Source organism: Plasmodium reichenowi, chromosome 5 (assembly GCF_001601855.1).
Source record: "Plasmodium reichenowi strain SY57 chromosome 5, whole genome shotgun sequence".
Lineage (NCBI taxonomy): Eukaryota > Apicomplexa > Aconoidasida > Haemosporida > Plasmodiidae > Plasmodium > Plasmodium reichenowi.
In genome coordinates this window covers 963,298-975,797 of record NC_033650.1, presented here as the reverse complement: position 1 = coordinate 975,797, position 12,500 = coordinate 963,298, and the positions used below count along the sequence as shown (strand labels likewise).

The window sequence follows — 12,500 nt, the reverse complement described above, 5'->3', positions numbered from 1 at the left end:
AAAATTCATGAAGCTCCTCATTAAATTTAAATTTAGAAAGATTACTTAGTAAACTATCTTTTTGTAATGTTTTTGATGACGACAAAATGGATGTTGAATTTTCTTGTGGTTTTGTAAAATCATTTGTGAAATCGATAGTTTTATTATTTGTTGTATTAACAGAAGCATCCATTTCTTCACTTTTTAAACTTTTTAAAACATCCATATATTTATTGTATAAATCTTTCTTTATTTTAGACTTGTTAGATAAAACGGGTTCATTTCTTATTATTCGTTTATTATACACATGGTCATAATTATCATAATTTTCATAATTATTATCATAATAATAATTATTATTATTATTATTGTTATTGTTTAAATTATTATTTTTTATAGTTGCATATTTTTTTTTATTCTCATTGGATATATCCAACTTACCATTTGTATTATTCATGTTATAGTCATTATCATATATATATTTATTTTTATTATCTTTTCCATTATATGTATTCATTTTACCACCACGAGAATTATCACATAATAATAAGGTACCTTTTTTTATATTATTATAATCATTTGAACTATATAAAATATTATTATATTCATTCCTTGCACCCTTACTATTGTTATTATTATGATGACTATTATTTATCTTTTCGTTATTTTTAGTTACATTATATTTATCAATACTTATGTTAGGTCCCATATCTGAACTTAACGAATCTAATAAAACAATACTACTATTATTACTATTAGCTTCATAACTCGTTTGAGAAATGAAATTATAATTTTTTTTTTTTCTCTTCTCATCAAATGATTTGTTTCTTATATTATTATCTGTGACTTTATTATTTACATAATTATCCTTTTGATCATTATAAATATCATTTTTTTGATTATTATAATTATCATTTTTTTTATCATTTTTTTTATCATATTTTTTATTATTTTCATTTTTATTTTCGTTCATATTTATTACACCCTCCGCTATCACATCTTCATCATATTCCTCTTGCACATTATACACATCCCTTCCCTTTTTCATATCCATTTTATTTTTATTCATATTTCCGTTTTGATTATTTTTAATTCTATTTTTATTTTCTTCAACATAAAATAACGGAAATTTCTCATCATTTTCTTCATCACTCGTAATCTGATTCTCTAAATTATTCTTTTGATTATTCTTATAAACCGATTTATCAATCGTATCAATAAATGAACTATCCAAGTTATATTTTTTCTTCATATTGAAAGGTTTTATAATACTATCCATCTTATTTATAGAATCTTTATTTATATTTTTTTTATCTATCGATATTTTTTGTTTATCATTTGTTTTTATATCATTATGTATATAATATTCTTTATTTCCTTGCACTTTTTTTTTTTTTTTTTTCTCTACTTTATTATATATCCCATTTTTCTTAAAATCATAATCCATATCATCATAATAATCATCTTTGTCTCCTTTTTCATTTTTACTTTTCTTACTATTACATAGATCATCATCTGTATTGGTTTTATTCTCAACTTTTGATTTGCTGATACTATCCATTTTCTTGTCTGCATTAATTTTCTTATTATATGTATGACTAAGATTAAACATCTTTTTTAATTTTGCACTACTAAATAAAGATATATCATTATTTCCAAGGTACGATGACATACCACTAGATGTACTATTAAGTAAATCTTCGTCATTCTTATCATAATTCTTTTTTATATTTATACTCTCATTTGTCTCTTTCTTTTTAATATCTTCTTTATTCATAGATACTTCATCAAATGGTTCCTCCTTATTTATGTTTTCACGGGTAAATTCAGCTTTCCTTTCTATATTTTTATCTTCCCCTTCATTTTTTACAGAATCATTTACATACTTTTGTACATTTTGTTCAACTTCCTTTATATCTATATTATTTTTTGTTTTACTTTTATCTTTATTTTTATTAGAATTAATAAAAATATTAAAATCGTCATTATATTCATAAGTTAAATTCTTATTGTGTTCCTTATATTTTGTGTCTTCTTCATTTTGCACATTGTCATACACATTTTCGTGGTCCTTCCTTTGTGTATCGGTATATGTTTTATGATCAGCTGTACTTATATGATTAAGAATATTTTTATGATCATCTTTAATTTTTCTAACATCATGTGTGCTTTCATCTTTTTGAGATTTCAAATTATTGTTAAGACATTTATTAAGAGAAAGTGATATATCGATTTGTTTATCGCTAAAAGCATTTAGATAATCATAATTATTATTACATGTTTTGTTTTGTTCTCGTTGTAATTCTTCTTTTAATTTTTCTATAATTACTATATTATCACTATTGTTTATATTCAATTCATCTATTTCTTTCTTTAAATTATCAATAACTTTTTCATATGAATTATATTTCTTTTGTGCTTCTAAATGGAAATTATTATATGCTGCATGATTCTGTTCTAGTTTTTTTTCTTTTTCCTCTAATAATTGTAATTTAATATTTTTTTCATTTAAATTTTCTCTTAAAGATTTTAATTCATTTTTTAATAAAGTATATTCTTCTTCTTTTTTAATATGTATTTTACTAATCTCACTAATATTATTCTGAACAAATTTTGCATTATTTTCATACTCATCTATTTGTTTTTTTAATTCATATATAATATTTTTACTTTGTATTAATTCATTTTCATATTGTGTTTTATCAATAGCTACTTTTGTTAATGCATCTAAAGAATCATCTCTTTGTGTCTTTATATTTCCGATTTCAACAGATAATGTCTGTATATAAACTTCTAGATTTTTTATTTTTTCCACAGACTTTTTTAATTCGGTTTGTATCTTTATAGCCGCATCTTCAATTATTGTTTTCTCTTGTAATATTATTTTATAATCTTCTTCTATTTTTTTTAAATGATTATTTGTTATATTTAATATTTCGATTTCCTGTTGTAATTGCTGAATAATTAATGTGCTATTAGCATTGTTCGAAGAATTTTGAATATGTAAATTTTGATTCTCTTTTAATATATCATTATATTTAATATTTATATTTGAATACTCATTATTTATATTTTCTAATTTACATTTATAATTTTCTATTGCTTCATCTTTTTTATCTAAAAGTGTTGCAAATTCATCTATTTGGTTATTCGAATCTATTAAATCCGTTTTTAATTTTCTTATTTCATTTTTATATCCTTCAATTTTCTGATTTGTTAATATATTCATATCTTTTAATTCATTCATTTTCTCATTACATGCACTTAATTTATTTAATAAATTATGTATATAATCTGTTAAATGTTTTTTTGTTTCATTTGAACATGATATAATATTATTAAATTCAGCAGATTCTAATTTTAAATTATTTATTGTATTCTTATTTAAATCAAATTCACTCTCTTTTTCTTTAATCTGTTTTTCTAATGAAAGCATCTCTTCTTTTAATATAGCTAGCTCGCTCTTTTCTTCATTATATTTTCTTTCATATTTCTCACTTTTTCTTCTTTCTTCTTTTAATTCATTTTTTAATTTAACTACTATTCTTTCTAACTCTTCAATATTTTCTTCTTTTAATTTCATATCAACACGTAATTCATCTAATTCCAAATAGTTTTTATATTCATCTTGCATACTGTTCAATTTGTTGTCTTTATCTTTTATTATATTTTCTACACTTTTTCTTTTTTTTTCGACTTCCTCGCAAGTTTCTACCTCTTTAGTAGAACTATAGCTTTCGCCCGATTTGTTCATATTAAAATATATATTATCTCCCTTTATCTTTCCATTATATATTTCTTTAAACTCCTTTTCATCGTCATTTTTTATTTCTAGTTGTGTTTCTAATAGCACAACTCGATTCTTTAAATGGTAAATTTCATTGTTCTTGGTATTTATTATTTTATGTAAGCTATCCACATCAAAGGTATTGCTATCATTTTTTGTGCCCTTCAAATCAAAACTATTATTAATATTATTATTATTATTATTATTATTATTGTCAGTATCCTCCAGGGTATATGTATTTTGCTCATTCTTATCATTTTGTTGATTATGATAATTTTCGTTTAGCATACTTTCAGAAAATGATTCATTATCCTTCAATTCTTTTTGTTCTTTTATTCCGTTTATTAATCTAAGTTCATTCAGTTTACGAATTTCAATTTCATATTCATGCAGCCTCTCTTTGAGGTAGTTTATCTCTTGGTCCTTCTCCTCAAACGATTTATCATTACCTGTAAAAAAAAAAAAAAAAAAAAAAAAAAAAAAAATATATATAAACAAACAAATATATAAATATATGTATAAATAAATAAATTTATATCTCTATATATCTATATATATATATATTAATTCATGTCTCCTTTATTTTATCACCTTCGGCCACATTATCTTCCATTTGTGTAGTGCTACCCCCCTTTGGACCATTTTTTAATATCTCCAATTCAATTTTAAATTCCTTACAAAGATTTTTATAATATGATAATTCCTTTCCAAGAGATAAGGTGTGATCATTTATTATAGAAGTTTGTTTACTTTTCAGTACCTTTTTTCCGATTCTTTGGTACATTTTTTTTTTTTTATCTAATTCAATATCGTCATATGATGTTATACGATTATAATTTGAATCATGTGTGTCACAAAGTGATAATTCATAACTAGATGTATCATTTTCTTCTCCATCATCTTCTTTGTTCTTATTTGGTTTTATAATATTTAAGGATATTTCTAATTTCTTATTTTCTAAAATATAATATTCTTTTAATTTACATTCTTCATCTAGTCTTTTATTAAGTTCTTTAATTTTATTTTCATACATTTCACACAACACAGGATTATTACCATTAACATTAATGTTATCATTCCTTGTATTATTATTATTATTATTATTATTATTATTATTATTATTATGTTTGATTTGGTTATCATCTTTATCCGTTCCCATTTTTCCAGCTTGTTCATTTGTGTCATCCTTTTTGTCGTTTTCCTCACCTTCCCTTATTTCTTCATTTTTCAATAGTTTACATTTTTGCTGTAATTCTTCATACTTGTCTGATAACTTTTGAAAATTATGAATTGCTTGAATTAAATCATCAAAAATTATTTGAACAAGAGGAGTACACAAGACACATAAATATTCTGTATAATTCAAGTTTTTTAATTTTCTTCTTAATTTATTATAATTTTTTTTTTTTATTTCATCATTATCATCTTGAATATTTTTCTTTTTCATATTATCAGTTGACATGATATCTTTATTATTAACTTGTTCTTTTATTTTCATATCCTCATCGACTTTATTCATTTTTTTGTCTAAATTATAAAACTTATTTTTATTATCACAACTTTTATTCTTCTCATTTTGATTGTCACAAATTTTATTCTTTTCATTTTTATTATCATAAATTATATCCTTTTCCTTTTTATTATCCATATTTTTATTCTTTTCCTTTTTATTATCATCCTTATCATTTTTCTTTATTTCGTTTCTCTTTTTTATTATATCATTTCCCTTATCTCCAACTACAGTTTTTTCAATAACTCCTTTGGACGTTTTCTTTTTTTCCTCTTCTTTTAAATTACATGGACTTTTCTTTTTTTTCTCTTTCCTTACATCCATAATTCTCACAATACATTAATAATAAAATTCATTATATAAATATATAAATATAAATATATAAATATATAAATATATATTTATATTTATATATATAAACATTAAATTATTCATATATCAATATGGTGATATATCAAAAATTAAAAAAAAAAATTAATACACATAATGAGTTTATATTCACTATATTTAATAAAAATATTCATTAACAGAAATATAAAATATTAAACATATAAATATATTTATTTATACATTTTACACATATATATGTAATTATATATATTGAATGTTCAAAATAATACGTATCATCTTCAAAATAATAATATAAAAAAAGTAAATTATATAAATAATTATAATACTCTTATAATAATATTTATATGTTTCATTCAATAAAATAATTTGAGAAGAATATCCAAATAATATAATACTCACATATAATAACACACAAGAAAAAAATAAAATATATAAAAAAAAAAAATAATAAAATAAAATAAAATAAAAAAAAAAAACAAAAATATATATAAAAAAATATATAAAAAAAAATATATAAAAAAAAATATATTAAAAAGCTTAAGAAAATTTTATGATAATATTTAAATTGATGTGTATACAATAATTTAAAATATTAACAAAATTATATAATAGAGAATTAAAAATCATAAATCATATCAAAATTCACCATTTCTATAAAAAATATATCATGCGAATAATATATATATATATATATATATATATATAATATATACATATATTTATATTTATATATGTGATCATATTCTATTTATTTTATCACTTTAAGTGGGTAAAAAATATTAAGAACCCAAATTGTTATTTCCAAAAAAAAAAAAAAAATACAGAATAAAGTGAAATAAAATAAAATAAAATAAAAAAATTTTTAAATAATATGCAATAAATATAATATGTATAATATATATATTTACAACCTTATTGTAAATGTTCATTATATATATATATATATATATAAACATATATCTTCATTTTATTTATGTTCTTACATTTTTATAAACAAATTTATATGTATAACTCTAAAAGGGTTACATAAAAAATATGTGAGGATTTCTTAAAGTAAATATACACAATTATATAAATATATATATGTGTGACCTCATTTTATCTTATTATTCATAAATATAATTTCTACCATTCTTATAGGCATATAATAAAATAGAAAATTCTTTAATTTTATAAAAAAGAAAAAAAAGAAAAGGCGAAAAATGAAATAATTAAATAATTAAATAATTAAATAATCAAATAATCAAATAATCAAATAATCAAACAATTAAACAATTAAACAATCAAACAATCAAACAATCAAACAATTAAACAATCAAACAATTAAACAATTAAACAATCAAACAATCAAACAATCAAACAATCAAACAATCAAACAATCAAACAATCAAACATGTAAAAAGATATAATAATATATATACAATATATGTAACAACATAATATTTTTGTTCAATATATGTTCATTTCAAAAAATCGAGCAGTCACCTCAACCTTTATATATCTTTATAATTGTGACATATTTTATTTTGTACCTTTAATTTTACATAAAGGTTCTAATGATTTTATCGTTTCCGTTTAATATCATAAGATATAAAATAAATCATGCCATTTTAAAAAATGAAAAGATATTAGTAAAATATTTTCAAACGGAAAAGAAAAGATTTGGAGAATTACACCAACCTAGGACAAGACATGAAAAGAAATATCACCTTGATATTCTTGACGAAGTATATTTTGATATGACAGAAGCTATAGAAGAAAAAAATAAATTAGAAAGAGAAGAATATAATAACATAGATAAAAATATTTCAGATATCATTTTAAATTATAATATTAGTAAAAAAAATGAAATTATTAAAAGTTTAATGAGATATAGTATTGAAATAAAAAAAAAAAATAAAAATAAAAATAATAATAATAATAACAAAAACAAAACACTCAATATGATAAATAAGGACAACAATATAAATAATAATCAGGGGTATCAAAATCAAACCATTTGTTTTAATAATAATAACAAAGATAATAAGGAGGATAATATATTTCCATTAATTAAAAGTAATATTAAAGATTATAGCCACCACTTCAATACTTGCGAAATAGGTATCATTTTGAAATGCTTTCTTAAAATAAATATTCATGATATAGAAATTATTAATACCTTATTACATCAATATTTTAAAAGAAATATGAAATTTTCTATATATGGTTCTCTATATGTTTTAAATTTTTTTTCAAAATGTGCATCTCTATTATTACCATATAATATGAATAATTTAAAATTATTATGTTCAGATATATTAAAAAAAATACACCTATTTGAATTTAAGAACATTTGTATAATATGTAATTATGCCTCTTCCTTATATTTACCAACCAATAAAATGTTTATTCATAATTTTATTGAAAAAATTTGTACTTATTTATTAAATGAGAAAAAAGAACATTTCTCTTCTTCTGCAGATTCTATACATTATATATGTAATGCATGTGCAAGAGTTCATTTTTTTAATAAAGAAATATTCAATTTCTTAAAAATAGAAATAGAAAAAAATATATCCTCGTTCTCATTAGATCAATTAGTATCCTTATGTAATGCATATAGTAAATTTAAAAATGCAGAACAATCGAATTATTTATCATTATTCTTATTATTAGCAGATCATATTATAAACAAATCATATCAAATAACATCTAGACATTTGAGTGTCCTTGCTAATTCTTTTAACAATGCTTGTATACTACATGAAAAATTATTTTATATTATTACACAAGAAAGTCTTAATCAAATCAATTCTTTTCAACCTCAACAATTGGTTATGCTTATACATGCATATGTTAATATCGGATTAATAAATAATAAATTATTATATCATATTTGGGAAAAAGCATATCAATATATCAATGAATATACTCTTCAAGAATTATCTATGCTTATACAAGCATACACAAAAAGTTCCCAACATATCGATTCATTTTTTAATAAACTTTGTCGTACAATATATATTTCTATAATAGCCAAATATCCATTCCTAGAAGAAAAAAAAATTAACAATAATTATGAGGAGAACACTAAAGGGGATATGCAAAATGATAATGTTAAAAAGGATAATGTTAAAAAGGATAATGTTAAAAATGATAAGGTTAAAAATGATAAGGTTAAAAATGATTATGTTAAAAATGATTATATAGACAATAAATATATGGATAATCATTTTAATGATAATATCTATAATGCCCATCACTACCAATACAATAAATATATGAAGTACCTACACATTTTAAAGCAATATATACAATACGATCTTTCATATAACACTTTAGACGATAAAAGTTCAAAACAAGCAGAACTTATTTTTTATGTTATATACAATAACAAGAATCACAACGATTTTGTACATAAATCTAAGAATAATTTCATAGAAAAAAAAATAAAAGATCATACTCATTTGAATCATGATGAAAAAAATGAAGGCACGACGGGAAATACAAAAAACGATAATACTAACGATTCTTTAGAATGTTCATCACAATATGAACATAATGACATTATAAATAAGAATACTAATATATTAATACATAATAATAATAATAATAATAATAATAATATACCTATTAGTAATAATTCATGTGATAAGAATTATTTTATTCCAAATCAGAATTCATGTCACGAGATAAATAAACTAGAAACGTGGCTAAAAAAATATTTCAGCCAACATATCAATCCTACATTATTATGCTCAATTATATATTCTCTTATTAAAGGTAATTGTTTATTACAATATGATTTATTAATAGTATTAACCAAATTGTCCCTAATTTTTTTAGAAGAATTTAAATATTCTGAATTAGCAAATATTTGTCTGGCACTATCCGAAGCATACATACGTGCTTCAGAAGAAAACAATAAACAAAATGATTTAATTAGTATATATCAAAAAGAAGATTATACACATATATATAATGAAAAATTATATAATGGTCATCAAATATTTCCAAATAAAAATATTCCCACATATGATAAAAAATTATATTATTCATCAAAAGAATATTTATTCATATCTAATTTATTTTTTGATCAAGTCCAAATTTATTTAAATAAACAAACACAATTATTTACTGATATACATACTATTTATAAATTCATAACATCTTTCGGTTCCTTAAAAATGAACAAATATGCCAACATATCCTTACATTTGTTTCATCTATCCATTTTTGAAATAAAAAAGTTATCCTATCTTCCTCTTCAAAAAATGGTAAAAAAAGGGGGAAAAAAAAAAAACAAAAAATACACACATATATAATATATATATATATATATATATATATATATATATATATAAATATATATTTATATTTATATTTATATATTCATTATTTATCTTTTCTTTTTTTGTATTGGTGTAAATATAAATATGCTGTGCATATATTACGTAGTAAAATAAGGCATAGAATATTTTTTATATATTCATTCATACATTTAATATTATATTATTTATTTTTTATTTTTAGGCTAACTCATTCATGCAAATGAATGTCTATAATGAAGATGTCTATGCATATATTAACAAATTACAAAAAATGAAGAAAATAAAAAAATAAAATCTACAAAATAATTCTGACTATATTATATATATATATATATATATATATATTTATCTAATTATTTATTTATTTATTTTTCTTTTTAATTGTTTCATTAAATATGTACTTTTTTTTTATGTGCTACAATTTTATAATTGTCCATTTTATTTGCCCATAAATAATATTTGTTTTTGTATTTTTTTTTTATTTTATTTTTAAATATATAATTAATCATCTTTAAAAAAAAGTTATAACTATGTATCAATTGATTACAAAATAATAATATAATTAATAAAACGTTTATCTAAATATTGTAAAAAATTTAAATAAATAAAATAAAAAACTAATACATTTCATGAGAAAATATTATAAATATTATATATATATATATATATATATATATCATATATATATTGTATAATTTAATATTTAAAATAATTTTATTTTTTTACCCTAATATATAAAATATTCTGTTCATACAATATACATTTTTATAATATTATTAAAATAAAAAAATATATTACATTTAAAATAAACATATAAATTTTATTTTATTAATAATTTTATTATTATACAAAAATACTAATTTTATTTCTTTTATTTAAATAACGACGACGGGACTCGAACCCGCAATCTTCGGTTCCGAAGACCGACGCCTTATCCATTAGGCTACGCCGTCATAATCATTACTACATGCATTATTCATACTTATTATAATTATATATATATATATATTAAATAAATAAATATATATTTATATTTTGTATATATTTCAATGTATTACAATTAAATATTTGCATTTGTTTAATATTTTCCATTCATTAAATTTATTTTATTTTTATCATATTTTTTGAGCATTCATTTTTAAAAAGAAAAATAAAAAAGATACAAATTTTATATAAAGTTGGTAAATATTTAAGAAAAAAAAGAAATTCGAAAAAAAATATATAATAAAAAATGAATGGAATATTATATATATATATATATATATATATATATATATATATAAATTATTATTTATAAAAAAATAAAAAAACAACTTTTTTATAAAATTACATTTTATGTAACAATATGCAAGATATAATACAGAAACAATAATATATTACATACCAAAAATGTAATATGATATTATTAATATATACAAACATATACATAACATATATATATATATATATATATATATATATATATATATATATGAATATTTTAATATTGTTAAAAAAAAAAAGAATAGATATAACAAATCAATATATGTAAAATGGTTAAACATATTAACGTTTAATCATATTGACATTATGATTTATTTTTATTTTTATATTTTGCAATTTATAATTATACATATAAAATAAATAGGACAATTTATTAGATTAGGTTTCTATTTTAAAATTCCACAATCCATCATTTAAATAATGTATGTTCTCAATACACATGTCTTTATTTATTTCAATACTATAACAAAAGAAAAAATAAATAGGACAAAATAAATAAATAAATAAATAAGAATATATAAATATGTAGATAATATTTATAAATTATATTTAACTCTTAAAACAACACAATATATATATATATATATATATATATATATATATATATACATAACAATTCTTACATTTCTTTTGATGACATGGTGGTAATTCCTACAGCACAAGGAAATTCTTTATCTTCGGCTCTTATTTGCTATAAAAATTATAAATATAAATATATATGCGAAAAAAAAAAAAAAAAAAAAAAAATATACTTATATAAATATATATTATGTATTATAATTTTTATACTTACTACAACTGTGTTTGCTTCAACATCATCAAGTTTCCCTCCAGGAGAAGTTACTCCGGGGCACATAATGTTGGAACCTCTGAGCACGTGTTTTATAGCCCCTTTATCAACTTGTATTTGTGGCATCATAAAAGGATCTTTAAAAAGGAAATATATATATATAGAGATTCATTTATTTATTTATTTATTTATTTTATGTATGTATTTATTTACTTATTCATTCATTTATTTATTTTCTATATAATTACATTTGTGTACTAATTTTAAATTCGGTATCCATGGTCCATTTCTTATTTGAAAAAATAAGAGCTCATTATTTCCAAGAATAATGGTAACGTGATTAATACTTCAAAAAAAGAAAAGAAAATAACGTACACATATGGGTTAATTTATACATATCATATGAACATTTTATAATTATATTTCATATATATATATATATAATTTTATTTTATTTTATTTTATTTTCCTTTTTTTTTTTTTTTTTTTTTATTACCATTTTCCTAA

General features: G+C 19.5%; 3 protein-coding genes and 1 non-coding gene across 4 annotated transcripts in view; 1 reads left to right on the top strand and 3 right to left on the bottom strand.

The window, feature by feature from the left end:
- The window catches only part of PRSY57_0528900 (hypothetical protein), a gene marked incomplete at both ends in the record, with an annotated part of 5,662 nt that extends 62 nt beyond the window's left edge, over nucleotides 1-5,600 (bottom strand). Inside the window, 2 exons of the mRNA XM_012906354.2 lie at nucleotides 1-4,215; nucleotides 4,358-5,600. The exon at nucleotides 1-4,215 is cut by the window's left edge and continues 62 nt beyond it. Of these exons, the coding sequence (XP_012761808.2) occupies nucleotides 1-4,215; nucleotides 4,358-5,600 (5,458 nt within the window). The remainder of the gene's footprint in view (nucleotides 4,216-4,357) is intronic.
- A 1,583-nt stretch (nucleotides 5,601-7,183) lies between these two features.
- On the top strand, nucleotides 7,184-10,232 carry PRSY57_0528800 (hypothetical protein; the record flags this gene model as incomplete). The annotated part of the gene is made up of 2 exons (XM_020114574.1): nucleotides 7,184-9,886; nucleotides 10,143-10,232. 2 exons carry the CDS (start codon nucleotides 7,184-7,186, stop codon nucleotides 10,230-10,232), a joined length of 2,793 nt encoding a protein of 930 aa, XP_019970751.1.
- Nucleotides 10,233-10,820: 588 nt separating this feature from the next.
- Nucleotides 10,821-10,893, bottom strand: PRSY57_0528700. The gene has a single exon. It is a non-coding gene; the product is annotated as a tRNA-Arg (tRNA).
- A 688-nt stretch (nucleotides 10,894-11,581) lies between these two features.
- Nucleotides 11,582-12,500, bottom strand: part of PRSY57_0528600 (cell cycle regulator protein, putative) — a gene marked incomplete at both ends in the record, with an annotated part of 1,133 nt that continues 214 nt past the window's right edge. Inside the window, 5 exons of the mRNA XM_020114573.1 lie at nucleotides 11,582-11,663; nucleotides 11,827-11,894; nucleotides 11,997-12,130; nucleotides 12,242-12,339; nucleotides 12,490-12,500. Of these exons, the coding sequence (XP_019970750.1) occupies nucleotides 11,582-11,663; nucleotides 11,827-11,894; nucleotides 11,997-12,130; nucleotides 12,242-12,339; nucleotides 12,490-12,500 (393 nt within the window). The remainder of the gene's footprint in view (nucleotides 11,664-11,826; nucleotides 11,895-11,996; nucleotides 12,131-12,241; nucleotides 12,340-12,489) is intronic.